At 39.0% G+C, this 15,561-nt stretch overlaps 1 protein-coding gene across 1 annotated transcript in view; it reads left to right on the top strand.

The window, feature by feature from the left end:
- LOC126204186 (cubilin-like) overlaps window positions 1-15,561 on the top strand; it is a 1,516,445-nt gene that overhangs the window by 148,964 nt on the left and 1,351,920 nt on the right. The window contains exon 8 of the mRNA XM_049938590.1: window positions 7,881-8,022. Within this exon, the coding sequence (XP_049794547.1) occupies window positions 7,881-8,022 (142 nt within the window). The remainder of the gene's footprint in view (window positions 1-7,880; window positions 8,023-15,561) is intronic.

Below are 15,561 nucleotides of genomic sequence, written 5' to 3'. Positions count from 1 at the left end.
CAGTTTGAATGTGCTAATAGCTGCTTTAGAGTTTCCCCAAAATGTGACCACATATTTAAGGCGAGAACAAAAGTAGTTTTCTCACCACAGAAGGATTTAGTGAGCAAAGAAGATAGCAGCTCTTGCTTAGTTCTGCAATAATGTATTTATTCCATTAATAATTTGGTTTCTTTACTGTTACCAAATGGTTCATCATTGACAGACAGAAATGGGATGTACGTATGCCTGTTCAGAGCATTGTGAAATTTCGTTGTGATAGTTTTTTTTAAATATTTATTAGCTGCTGATTATTCTGTTCCCAGCTGTTAAATTGTTTTCTAAGAGTGTTTACTGATTGCTGTAATTCTTCCTTACTTTCCACTTTAAAAAAAATTGTGGTGTGATCACCAAATACGATCGCTTTATGAGCATCCACATTTAAACTTACACCATTACTGTACTGCAAGAACAGAAGGGGCCCATCACTAATCCTTGGGGTACACCATATTTGATTAATTTATAATCTGATAAGTGGTCAGAAATAGTTTTTAGGTTGCCATAGGTGTGCATGATGCACACTGCTTGTTTATAGGTGCTCAAAAAGGAAGTAATCTGCTGGTTACACAGACCTCGTGTATTATATTTGTCAGTTTTTACAGCAGATTATCTGCCATGTCAAAAGTTTTTGATTGTTCAATAAATAATGTTCTTGATCCATGTTTTATGTCTGTTAGGCTTAGTGAACAACTGATGCTTTCATAAATGGTAGCTGTAGTTCATCTTTTATTTCTGAATCCCTGTTGTTCATTACATAGAATATTGTTTTTATACTCAAATTCCATAAGTTTGTTATACATAACTTTTTCTAATATTTTTGAAATGTTAGAGGCAATTTTGATAGGTCTGTAGTTATTTAAATTATTTCTCTCACCTTTTTTATATAATGAAATAACCTTTGATCCTTTCAATACATCAGAGAAAGTGGTTACTTCAAGTCAACAGTATATAAGTGTGTAAGTATTTCACTTAGAGCACTCTTGTTTAAGAATACTGCAGAGAAAAAATGACTGCAGAATTGGAATTTTTAGTCCTTTGACTGCTTTTGCTACTTCATCCTGGAGATACTGCTGATGCACATTGTTCTAACACATGTACTTATTTTATATTCATTGGATTGCATATTCTTATTTCTGTTTGATTTTTCAAATTATTAGTAACACGTATGAAAAGTTGTTAAATGTATTGGCTTCTTTTGAGAGGTTTGTTACTTTTTTATTTTCTTATGACAGTATTATATTTTACTTGATTATCTGTTTTCACCAGATTCTTTTTTATGACACTCCACATGGCCATAACTTTATTTACTGAATTATAAATGCATTCATCGTTAAGCATTAGTTTTGCTCCTCTTGTTACTTTCCTTAGCATTCTAGAATATTTTTATAGCATACATATGATTTATATGAGAAATTTTTCAGGTTACACATTTTGTGAAGCAGTCTCTTCTTCTGGCATGAAACCCTTATTTCTGGTCTGTGTATATCTCGTTACACTTTCTGTTATACTTAATACATTGATAAAACGTGTTTTTGTTTCACAGCAGTAATTTATGATTTCAGCTGGGAATGTCATTGACACTATGTACCATAGAAATATAAAAACTTCAAATAAACAAGGCAACCCTGGAAGATGTTAGTGTTAATATAAGTGAATTATGGAACCAAACAATATTACACCTTTGGTATTCGCAATAGTAAAGCAGACTGTTGGATTACAAGACATGCACAAAACTTTTATAGTTCTATACTTAGAGATCCACTATAAGTTTTATGGCAATGAATAAGTTGTAGCAAACAGTCGTCAATGACACAACATACTCCAGCGTAGATGTGATATTCAAAAGGCAGTAGAAAAGAAGGTAGAGTGAACAGTGGGAAACATCATCCCCAAATAGAGATGAACATTGTAGGGAAGTACATTCAGAAGCAGCTGTAACATCCTGGGTCATTGTTTGAATAAAAATGTGTACAACAGTTACCAGCTAAGTTTCACCATTGCTATTTCGAAAAATTGTTATACAAATTTGCTAAAATAGACAAAAGCACTTGTGGATGTGAAGCAGTAAACATTAATCATGTTGTTTTAGGCTTTTTATTGAGGAAAACCAAGAAAACAATCTTTTGAAACAACTATACAGTTTTGTTATTATGGTCTCCTAAGAGGGCACCGATCTCCCAGAAATGGTTGTTGTTGTTGTGGTCTTCAGTCCTGAGACTGGTTTGATGCAGCTCTCTGTGCTACTCTATCCTGTGCAAGCTTCTTCATCTCTCAGTACCTACTGCAACCTACATCCTTCTGAATCTGCTTCGTGTATTCATCTCTTGGTCTCCCTCTACGATTTTTACCCTCCACACTGCCCTCCACTACTAAATTGGTAATCCCTTGATGCCTCAGAACATGTCCTACCAACCGATCCCTTCTTCTAGTCAAACTTCTCTTCTCCCCAATCCTCTTCCAACACCTCCTCATTAGTTATGTGATCTACCCATCTAATCTTCAGCATTCTTCTGTAGCACCACATTTCGAAAGCTTCTATTCTCTTCTTGCCTAAACTATTTATCGTCCATGTCTCACTTCCATACATGGCTACACTCCATACAAATACTTTCAGAAACGACTTCCTGACACTTATATCTGTACTCTCTTCTGCAGAAACGCTTTCCTTGCCATTGCCAGTCTACATTTTATATCCTCTCTACTTCGACCATCATCAGTTACTTTGCTCCCCAAATAGCAAAACTCCTTTACTACTTTAAGTGTCTCATTTCCTAATGTAATACCCTCAGCATCACCCGACTTAATTCGACTACATTCCATTAGACTCGTTTTGCTTTTGTTGATGTTCATCTTATATCCTCCTTTCAAGACACTATCCATTCCATTCAACTGCTCTTCCGAGTCCTTTGCTGTCTCTGACACAATTACAATGTCATCGGCGAACCTCAAAGTTTTTATTTCTTCTCCATGGATTTTAATACCTTCTCCGAATTTTTCTTTTGTTTCTTTCACTGCTTGTTCAATATACAGATTGAATGACATTGGGGACAGGCTACAACCCTGTTTCACGCCCTTCGCAACCACTGCTTCCCTTTCATGCCCCTCAACTCTTATAACTCCCATTTGGTTTCTGTACAAATTGTAAATAGCCTTTCGCTTCCTGTATTTTACCCCTGACACCTTCAGAATCTGAAAGAGAGTATTCCAGTCAAAATTGTCAAAAGCTTTCGATAAGTCTACAAAAAACTTAGAAACGTAGGTTTGCCTTTCCTTAATCTAGCTTCTAAGATAAGTCATAGGGTCAGTATTGCCTCACGTGTTCCAATATTGCTACGGAATCCAAACTGATCTTCCCCTAGGTCGGCTTCTACTAGTTTTTGCATTTGTCTGTAAAGAATTCGCGTTAATATTTTGCAGCCGTGACTTGTTAAACTGATAGTTCGGTAATTTTCACATCTGTCAACACCTGCTTTCTTTGGGATTGGAATTATTATATTCTTCTTGTAGTCTGAGGGTATTTCGCCTGTCTCATACATCTTGCACACCAGATGGTAAAGTTTTGTCAGGACTGGCTCTCCCAAGGCCGTCAGTAGTTCTAATGGAATGTTGTCTACTCCTGGGGCCTTGTTTCGACTCAGGTCTTTCAGTGCTCTATCAAACTCTTCACGCAGTATCATATCTCCCATTTCATCTTCATCTACATCCTCTTCCATTTCCATAATATTGTCCTCGAGTACATCGCCCTTGTATAGACCCTCTACATACTCCTTCCACCTTTCTGCCTTCCCTTCTTTGCTTAGAACTGGCTTTCCATCTGAGCCCTTGATGTTCATGCAAGTGGTTGTCTTTTCTCCAAAGGTCTCTTTTATTTTCCTGTAGGCAGTATGTATCTTAGCCCTAGTGAGATAATCCTCTACATCCTTACATTTATCCTCTAGCCATCCCTGCTTAGCCATTTTGCACTTCCTGTCGATCTCATTTTTGAGACGTTTGTATTCCTTTTTGCCTGCTTCATTTACTGCATTTTTGTATTTTCTCCTTTCATCAATTAAATTCAATATTTCTTCTGTTACCCAAGGATTTCTACTAGCCCTCGTATTTTTACCTACTTGATCCTCTGCTGCCTTCACTACTTCATCCCTCAAAGCTACCCATTCTTCTTCTACTGAATTTCTTTCCCCCATTCCTGTCAATTTTTCCATTATACTCTCTCTGGAACTCTGTACAACTTCTGGTTTAGTCAGTTTATCCAAGTCCCATCTCCTTAAATTCCCACCTTTTTGCAGTTTCTTCAGTTTTAATCTATAGTTCATAACCAATAGATCGTGGTCAGAGTCCACATCTGCCCTGGAAATGTCTTACAATTTAAAACCTGGTTCCTAAATCTCTGTCTTACCATTATATAATCTATCTGAAATCTGTCAGTATCTCCAGGCTTATTCCATGTATACAACCTTCTTTCATGATTCTTGAACCAAGTGTTAAATATGATTAAGTTATGCTCTGTGCAAAATTCTACCAGGCGGCTTCCTCTTTCATTTCTTACTCCCAATCCATATTCACCTACTACGTTTCCTTCTCTCCCTTTTCCTACTACCGAATTCCAGTCATCCATGACTATTTCACTATCTGAATAATTTCTTTTATTTCGTCATACATTTCTTCCATTTCTTCATAATCTGCAGAGCTAGTTGGCATATAAACGTGTACTACTGTAGTAGGCGTGGGCTTCATGTCTATCTTGGCCACAATGTGTTCACTATGCTGTTTGTAGTAGCTTACCCGCCTTCCTATTTTTTTATTCATTATTAAACCTACTCCTGCATTACCCCTATTTGACTTTGTATTTATAACCCTGTATTCGCCTGACCATAAGTCTTGTACCTCCTGCCACCGAACTTCACTAATTCCCACTGTATCTTACTTTTACCTATCCATTTCCCTTTTTAAATTTTCTAACCTACCTGCCCGATTAAGGGATTTGACATTCCACACTCCGATCTGTGGAACGCCATTTTTCTTTCTCATGATAATGACGTCCTCTTGAGTAGTCCCCGACCGGAGATCCGAATGGGGGACAATTTTACCTCCGGAATATTGTACCCAAGAGGACGCCATCATCATTAACCATACAGTAGAGCTGCATGCCCTCGGGAAAAATTACGGCTGCAGTTTCCCCTTGCTTTCAACCGTTCACAGTACCAGCACAGCAAGGCCAGATCAGTCAATCATCCAGACTGTTGCCCCTGCAACTACTGAAAAGGCTGCTGCCCCTCTTCAGGAACCACACGTTTGTCTGGCCTCTCAACAGATACCCCTCAGTTGTGGTTGCACCTACGGTACAGCTATCTGTATCGCTGAGGCACGCAAGCCTCCCCACCAATGGCAAGGTCCATGGGTCATGAAAAAGTACTGAAATGAATTGGGGGAAAATTACGACTTGACTAAAAGGCGGGATCAGTTGATAGAATATGTCCAGAGGCGCCATAAAATCGTCAGTCTGGTAATGGGAGAAGTGTAGATGGCAAAAATTGTAGAGAGAAACCAAGGCTTGAATACAGTAAGCAGATTCCACTGAATATAGGATCAGGCACTGGAGCCATTAACAGGTAAAAATGACAGTTGACAGCAACTAATTCAGTTACGATTCTAGGATTGTAATAATCAGTAAATGCCATATAAAAGCGTAATATAGATGCTTATGGAACTTCAGTGGAAATAATAAGTCGCTAATATTGGTGCAAAGTACTTGTACTCTCCACCATACAGTCTTCACTCGCTTGTGGAGTATATAAATAGCTGAGAAAATATTTTGCGTTTTTTTTATCGGAAACTTCATTCTCAATACCCCTTTTGCCCACAGCATATCGCCACATACTGCCCGACAGCGCGCGCTTTGCTGCCAAACGTGAACATGATAATGAGACTTGCGTACACCTTTCAGATTGTGAACGCATGAGAGGATCATGTAAGCTTAGATGTAAAAATGTACTCGGACGCCTCTTAGTGTGCATTAATATGGGACGAGTCCATCCATTGCGTTTATAATGTCTTTAATTGTAGTGATGATACTTTCAGTGCGGTGTATGAATGTCTATGTACGAGTTTAGCCCGTTCTTCTGCAAGAGCCGAGACCAAAGACAGTAGGGATGTTGCGTGCTGGGATCTAGAGTGAAATGGACGTCCTAATTAATTGTAAAGTTGATCTATTGGGTTGAGGTTGTGACTCTGGACAAGCCAGTCCATCACAAGAATATTATTGTTTTCTACAAAGTACACCTCACAGATGCTGCTTAATGACACGGTGCACTGTCATCCTGAAACAAGTAATGATCATCACTGAGTTGCTCCCCTACTGCATGCTGAACACAGTACGGTAAATGTGTTCATATCATTCTGCATTTAGCGTTTTCTTAAGCTCAAGAAGGAGACCACATCATGACAAAGAAAAACACACTGGTACCATAACACCACCTCCTCTGCACTTCACTGGTGGCACTATAAATAAAGGAAAGTGAAGTTCTCCAGTCATTCGCCAAACCCAAACCCTTCGACCAGGTTGCCATAGGGTATAGCATCAATCAATTATCTACTACCATTGTTAATGAAATGTGACACAATACATGTTACCTCTAGAAGCAATAATGAGATATATAAAAACCTGTGATGTTTTTAAATGTAAAAATGCGGTTACATTTTACATCTCTGTCGAAATGAAACACCAAAACTGGCCCAGCATGTATTCGTACTGCCAGTCACGATCATTCCCACATGTCAGCTTTGTCTCGACATCACAGACTTACCACCACTGGCTTGAGTTCATTGCATACAGATGGGACTGGTTTTTGTATGTTAATGAAAACCAAATATACAGGTAGGTGTCAGTGCCTTGCTCTCAACATTTACCTTGAAACTAGAAATATAAAATTTATAACCTGTATTATTATTCGTCTTGTGTGAGGAAAACATCTGTATGGACAACTATAGAAAAATAACAAGGAAAAAAGTAGAGGACATTCTCCAAGTAACTTGCCCTATGCGAAGAAGGAATACTATGCTGACAGTAGGCCTACCTCTCACCACCGTTGAAGACAATGTCAGAGCCGTTCAGCACCGGGATAGAAGCTTCCAACCTGTTATATAGCCCTACATTCAGCATTTCGGTCAGCAGTTCGTCTTTCAAGACGAAACTGCACGAGCACACTGCACATACATCGAGAACGCCTGCCTCCTGGAGGAAAGAATCAACTAAATGAAATGGCTTGCGTTATCTGTTGACTGAGCGCCCTTCGAGCCAACTGAATTTTACAATGCGTCCCCAGGTAATCACTACAACCAGAAAAACCGTCATTGCTGGCTATTTCTCGTTGATTGGGGATATAGTCCATGTAATAACGACTGCCTTGAAATTGAACTATGAGCAGAGTGCCAGCAACTTAAATTCATCAATGACCCATTATCTGTATGCCCTGCCTTGTGATATTAAGTTTTCAATGTGCGTAATTTTCCTTAAGATTAAATCACTGACTTATCCTCATACGTTGTAGATAGTAGGTAACTGCTATACAGTAGAAGCTTTAGTACGTTCGTTGGCTAATAAATGTATTTTTTCAGTAGTTATAAGTTTTATTTGTAAAAAATAATGAGCTTTCTTTGCCCCTACCACTTATTCCGTAAAAGTAATTTAATCCCTCCGACCGCCTTTTATCGATCAGATCTTGAGCATACTTTTGAACTGCAGCATAGTTTCTCTGCAAGTTTCTCCCTTAATTTATGATGCACAAATTTTTGCCGAATGCAGAACACATGCCATATGCATGCAGTAATCACATTTGTTGTTGCAGGTGTCACTGCACACAGGGATACTATGGTGTGCACTGTACCCAGAGGAGCAATGACTGCAGGACAGCATCTACATTCGAACTGTGCGGACATGGCCATTGCCAGTCCCGAATGGGTGGTGGCTATGACTGCCTCTGCCACCAGGTAAGGTGACGCTTGAATGTCTGTAACTACAGGCAGAGACCATTTAGTTTACCTGTACAGCACATGCAGGCCTGGTTCAAGATCATACAAGGCCCTTAGCACTGACGAACTGCGGGACCACTATTCAGCAGTATGGTGGCCTGCTTATATTTCATTAAACATATTACATTATTCCCATACAATATGTGAAGACAACTTAAGTATTGGATCATGGCTGGTCCTGGATCAATGGGCCCATCGTTCTCTTTACGTTAACAAACTGGCCACTTGGCCTGAGAGCCTTATGTAAACAAACCATGCACTTGTGCCTTTGCATTTATGTAAGCGTAATTTATGACCCAATTATTATAATTTATTACCCAAAAAATTGCCATGCATCCTCCCCTCCCCAACCCCTCCTGGCCAATTGTGAGATGTACAAATGGCAAGTAGTTATCCTGTTAGCTGAACTACCTTAGTTACTGTAATTTATGATCCAAAATGGGCACTAAAGATTTTCCCTCACCACAAGTCCCAGTTGTGCCTAACTCTCACCACTCATCTGAGTGTGGTACCCACCATGAGATGAACATGGAATTCGTGTTCCTTACATCATTAGGTCAATATGAAATATCAGTAGCAGCAGTACAGATCAGCCACTGTCTACACACAGAAAAAAAGAAGAAACTATTAATCACATTCGAAGGTAAGTGTTTTAATTCATTGCTCATTATTATTCGTTACTTGCTGTAACACTTGGTTGCTCTCGAGTATCACTGTTTTGTTATGATGCTTGTCTGTGGGTAAGTAAATGGCTGTATGTGCAATAACATCAGCTGCCCTCATATGTCTGTGTGTTTGGGTAAGCATAGCTCATGATGTGCTCTCTACTCTCCCCCCTCCCAAGCTGTCCCATTGCACAATGTGTCAGCATGTGCAGCATTGCTGCCAAATGGTGCATACAGAGGGGCAGGTCATCTATGCACTGTGCTATTGAAGTAGTATTGAAGTACAGATTAAACGCATTTAAGATTGTGTAAGCATTTTACTTATCACTTTGAATCATATCACATAGCACAAATCAACCAATAGAAGAATTTGCACAAATATGATACTATTCAAAAGTCGAAGAGTAAATATTTTTCCCAACTTAATATTCTTCGGATCAGTAAGTATCTTGTACTACACGCTTTCTAAAGTAGCTTATGTTCTTCCACATGGTTCAAGATCTCTTGTTACTCATCGGAATTGGTTCAGTTGATAAATGATGATAAATTTTAATGTTCTGCAAGCTGCAGCAGTTTTTCACGCATCTCATTGCTTATGCTGTCATATATTATGAACTATGTATTGTACAATGATATAACTGCGCAGGTACATTCAGTAGTATATGTGAAGACTGTTTGTGAAAGTGTCGCAAATACAGCTAATAGCAAAGAAGTAATAAACTAAAACATTGGGCTGTTGTACTGCTTGAACAGCAAAAATGTACTCAGCAATAACCTTTCTTCCTTTCATCATTTTGTGGGGATTTTAAGCAACAAAAGATTTCATAACGGTTTGAAATTATATGTAAAATTTGTTACAAGCAACTAAATACTCTCATTCTCAAATCTGAATAGCGTGCTTAGTAGCTGTACATTATGCAATGTGAGCATTATGTGACAGATAGTGTAGAAGTTTGGATTAAAGATTGTATTGATAGCTTCGAGTTGTATCTCGTTACACATATCAACCAATAAAAGCATTTTAATAAATATGATAAAATTCGAATGTCAAAGATAGCTTTATCAAAGAGTAAATATTATCCCCCAATTAGCATAACAGTCTTCAAGTCAATATGTATATTGTGCTGTATACTTTCTAGAGGACCCTATGCTCTTCCTTGGAGTTCAAGCTCTTTCGTTATTAAATTTCTAAATTTCATTGATATTGGTTCAGCAGGTTAGTTATAATAAATCTAAATGTTATGCAAGATGCGGCAGTTGTTCATGCATATTAGTGTTTATGATATCATATATCCTGGACTATGTGGTATACAAAGCTATTGTTTTGCAGTACATTCAGTGATATATGTAAACACTGTCTGCAATATGTGTTGTGAGTACAGTTAGTAGTAAATTAAGTAATTTCAGACATGTCAACCTATTCATTCATTTGTATCATTATCCAAAATGATCGTATTTCTTATTTAATAGCCTCATTCCAACTTTGAGCACTGGTACTTTCCAAGCCTTCATTGACTACAATGGGTTCACTGTTGAAAGTTTGGGCAGCATAATTTCATACTCTAGAGATCTTTTTGGTTTTGTTATATGCATAGAACCCCTTAAATTGACTTCCTCCATTGAATCTTCTTCCTCACTTTCATCGTCAGGTAGCATATCAGTTTGCTCTTTGTCCCTATCTTCCTCTGTTTCAGTTTCCATCTTTTTTCAGCACCAACACACCTTATATTTGTTTGGATTACTGTATTATTATGACTATTTTCCTTTACTTTATATTTATAATCCTCTAAAAATGCTACATATCTATTGCTAATTACCTTTCTTATTCACAGGATTACAAAATATGTATCCTTTTGAATCCTCACAGCAGCCAACAAAAATATATTTCTAAGATTTTACATCCTATTTGCCTCTTAATGTTTTTGGAATCTGAGCCATGGCTTTACATCCAAAGACTTTTAAATGTCTTAGGCGCTGTTTCTTTCCAGTCCATACTTCACAAGGTGTTTTGTTCCTCACAGCTTTGTTAGGTGATCTGTCAATTAAACACACAGCAGTTGACACAGCCTCTGCTCAAAAACACTCAGCATTGCTCAGCACATCTCTTGCCTTTTCTGAAATTGAATTGGTGAGTTGAAAAAGGTACACATTCCAAAAACAAACTTTCAGCAAATAAAAAAAAACTGTTTTCTGAGAAAACTAGTTGTTGTGTTGTTTGAAATTTTCCCGGCGTACTGATGGTTCCATAAAAACACGGGAGAACTTCCGTAAGTCAGTAACATCTTGCCACGATATTTCGGCACAAAGTCTTTTGGCCATCTTCAGGTGAGTACAGCTGTAGAAGTACTGGCGAATACGCGCTGAGCTCTGCTATTTAAAGCCAAAGGGGGCTGCATTGCGCATGCGCTGCACATGTACTGCTTAACGTGCGCGTTCACAACTCCGTGCGCTGCGCCTGACGCCCTCCGTGGTGAAAACTTGACATTTCGATATCAGATCGATCTTCATCTTTATACTGATAACTACGTTCACTACGAAGTTTCTCTACAATGGGATTCCAAGCGGAATTTAACTGGTAACCGCTATCTCGATTGCTAAGGGTCTCGCCGTCTGACAATTTTATTTCTATGGATTCATTTATAATTGAACTCCAAAAATTTGATGTTTGAGCCACAATTCTTGTATCATTGTAATTCATAGAGTGGCCAGTAGAAATGCAATGCTCAGCGATTGCAGACTTGGTGGGTTGGAGAAGGCGAGTATGCTGCTGGTGTTCCACAATACGTTCCTGCACCGTTCTTGTTGTCTGCCCTATATATGACTTGCCGCAATCACACGGATTCTTGTAGACACCTGATTTACGTAGGCCCAGGTCATCCTTAACGGATCCCACCAGTGACGATATTTTAGGAGGAGGGCGAAAGATGACTCTAACTTGATGCTTCCTCAATATTCTACCTATCTGTGACGAGATATTCCCAATAAAAGGTAGATAAGCCATTGACCTGAAGACCTCTTCTTCTTCCTTGTTGCGTCGTTTGTAGGACTGCATAGCTCTGTTCACTTGCTTAGTTGAAAAGCCATTCATCAGGAATACTTTTTGCAGGTGTTTCAGTTCCGCTTGAAGACTGTCGACGTCAGAAATAGTATGGGGACGGTGGATTAAAGTTCTAAGGACACCCATTGTTTGTGCCGGATGGTGGCAACTGGTAGATTGCAGATACAAATCTGTATGGGTCGGTTTCCTATACACCGAATGACCAAGTATGCCCCCTTTGGCTTTAAATAGCAGAGCTCAGCGCGTATTCGCCAGTACTTCTACAGCTGTACTCACCTGAAGATGGCCAAAAGACTTTGTGCCGAAATATCGTGGCAAGATGTTACTGATTTACGGCAGTTCTCCCGTGTTTTTATGGAACAAACTAGTTGTTATACAGAAAATTTTACTATTGTGAATGGGTACAATTAAGTGTAGCAAACACATTGCACATGGTACCTATGTATAAATATTTGTTATATACCATGTAACTACGTAAATATGTTCAGGAAAATGTACCTTTTTCAGCTGAAAGTTTTTAAATGCACAAACCTTATCCGAATTCGTGGATTATGCTCAAAAGGTATTAGACATAAGAAGGCAAAATTATTCAATCTTTGTAAAAAGGCAAAATAATATATTTCAAAACTGTTGGCTACATATATTTACAATAAATAATGTTTTCCGCCCCCCCCCCTCCCATATGAACCATGGACCTTGCCGTTGGTGGGGAGACTTGCGTGCCTCAGCGATACAGATGGCCATACTGTAGGTGCAACCACAACAGGGGGGCATCTGTTGAGAGGCCAGTCAAACGTGTGGTTCCTGAAGAGGGGCAGCAGCCTTTTCAGTAGTTGCAGGGGCAACAGTCTGGATGATTGACTGATCTGGCCTTGTAACACTAACCAAAACGGCCTTACTGTGCTGGTACTGCGAACGGCTGAAAGCAAGGGGAAACTACAGCCGTAATTCTTCCCAACGGCATGCAGATTTACTGTATGGTTAAATGATGATGGCAAACTCGTGGGTAAAATATTCCAGAGGTAAAAAGTCCACCATTCAGATTTCCGAATGGGGAGTACTCAAGAGGACATCGTTATCAGGAGAAAGTCCGCCCCCGGTAGCTGAGTGGTCAGCGCGACAGACTGTCAATCCTAAGGGCCCGGGTTCGATTCCCGGCTGGGTCGGAGATTTTCTCTGCTCAGGGACTGGGTGTTGTGTTGTCCTAATCATCATCATTTCATCCCCATCGACGTGCAAGTCGCCGAAGTGGCGTCAAATCGAAAGACTTGTACCAGGCGAACGGTCTACCCGACGGGAGGCCCTCGTCACACGACATTTCATTTCATCAGGAGAAAGAAAACTGGCGTTCTGTGGATCGGAGTGTGGAATGTCAGATCCCTTAATCGGGTAGGTAGGTTAGAAAATTTAAAAAGGGAAACGGATAGGTAAAAGTAAGATACAGTGGGAATTAGTGACGTTCGGTGGCAGGAGGTACAAGACTTTTGGTCAGGTGAACAAAGGGTTATACATACAAAATCAAATAGGGGTAATGCAGGAGTAGGTTTAATAATGAATAAAAAAATAGGTATGTGGGTAAGGTACTACAAACAGCATAGTAAACACTTTAGCGTGGCCAAGATAGACACAAAGCCCATGCCTACTACAGTAGTAGAAGTTTATATGCCAACTAGCTCTGCAGATGATGAAGAAATTGATGAAATATATGATGAGATAAAAGAAATTATTCAGGTAGTGAGGGGAGACGAAAATTTAATAGTCATGGCTGACTGGAATTCGAGACTAGGAAAAGGAGAGAAGGAAACATAGTAGGTGAATATGGACTGGGGGTAAGAAATTTTAACAACCCTACCACAACAAAGGTCAAAATTTTAATAACGATTGAGGTGTTGCTCATGCTGCTAAATACTGCATTATCGGGCAACAAGTCATATTATGTGGCAGGTGTCATTAGAGCACAGTTAATAGTCATTTCATGTAATAATGAAAAGACTAGGCACTCATCTTTTTGTGTTTCCCACGCAGGTCTCGTCGTAAAATCACGGCTCAATCATTGAAAATCTAGGTGGTTATGATTCCAAGCTTGGATACAAAGAGGCCTAGGTTTTATTCTGCTATATTCAAAACTTTTGTAGATGCGCTTCACAAATCATTCTTGAAGATTACACAGGACAATGGTGATGTAAAGAATAATCAGCACTCCAAATTTAAGTTACATTTCCTTTTAATTGCTTTTATTGCAATATCACGTAAACACTAAATATCACTTCACAATACAAAACATACTTGAAAACATCTTCCTCACATTCACTTTTAAAGTTCACATTTTTAAAGCTGGCGACAATATTCGTCTTTCCAACATGACGTCCACGACTTGACTTTCTCAAGGTCCGACTCTCTAACAAGTTAACAACTAACTAACAATCGCTTATGCGCCCAAAAATCAGAGTTACAAGTACGTCAAAAAACATAGTGACAAAAGAAAGAATACACATAAGAATAATATCATTGCAATGTAAACATATCGATGTATCACAAATGAAATCAAACCTGAATGTTTTCTCAGAAATATGTCAACTACTTTGAAGAAACACTGTAGAATATTACTGTGTATCGAGAGGTTTAGGTGAGCTGCCGTAATGGTTACATAATTCAAGTACCATTACAAAATGAAATAGGAAGCCGCCTGGTAGAATTTTGCACAGAGCATAACTTAATCATAGCTAACACTTGGTTCAAGAATAATAAAAGAAGGTTGTATACATGGAAGAATCCTGGTGATACTAAAAGGTATCAGATAGATTATATAATGGTAACACAGAGATTTAGGAACCAGGTTTTAACTTGTAACACATTCCAGGGGCAGATGTGGACTCTGACCACGATCTATTGGTTATGAACTGTAGATTGAAACTGAAGGAACTTCAAAAAGGTGGGAACTTACGGAGATGGGACCTGGATAAACTGGCTAAATCAGAGGTTGTACAGAGTTTCAGGGACAGCATAAGGGAACAATTGACAGGAATGGGGGAAAGAAATACAGTAGATGAGAAATGGGTAGCTTTGAGGGATGAAGTAGTGAAGACAGCAGGGGATCAAGTAGGTAAAAAGACGAGGGCTAGTAAAAATACTTGGGTAACAGAGAAATATTGAATTAAATTGAGGAAAGGAGAAAATATAAAAATGCAGTAAATAAAGCAGGCAAAAAAGGAATACAAACATCTCAAAAATGAGATCGACAGGAAGTGCAAAATGGCTAAGGATGGATGGCTAGAGGACAAATGTAAGAATGTAGAGACTTATCTCGCTAGGGGTAAGATAGATACTTCCTACAGGAAAATTAAAGAGACCTTTGGAGAAAAGAGAACCACTTGTATGAACATCAAGAGCTCAGATGGAAACCCAGTTCTAAGCAAAGAAGGGAAGGCAGAAAGGTGGAAGGAGTATATACAGTGTCTATACAAGGATGATGTACTTGAGTACAATATTATAGAAATGGAAGAGAATGTAGATGAAGATGAAATGGCAGATAGGATACTGTGTGAAGAGTTTGATAGAGCACTGAAAGACCTGATTCAAAACAAGACCCCGGGAGTAGACAACATTCCATTAGAACTACTGACGGCCTTGGGAGAGCCAGTCCTGACAAAACTCTACCATCTGGTGAGCAAGATGTACGAGACAGGCGAAATACCCTCAGACTACAAGAAGAATATAATAATTCCAATCCCAAAGAAAGCAGGTGTTGACAAATGTGAAAATTACCGAACTATT

This window comes from Schistocerca nitens, chromosome 9, assembly GCF_023898315.1.
Source record: "Schistocerca nitens isolate TAMUIC-IGC-003100 chromosome 9, iqSchNite1.1, whole genome shotgun sequence".
Lineage (NCBI taxonomy): Eukaryota > Metazoa > Arthropoda > Insecta > Orthoptera > Acrididae > Schistocerca > Schistocerca nitens.
Note: the sequence above shows the minus strand (reverse complement) of the source record. Positions and strands in the feature narration are given on the sequence as shown.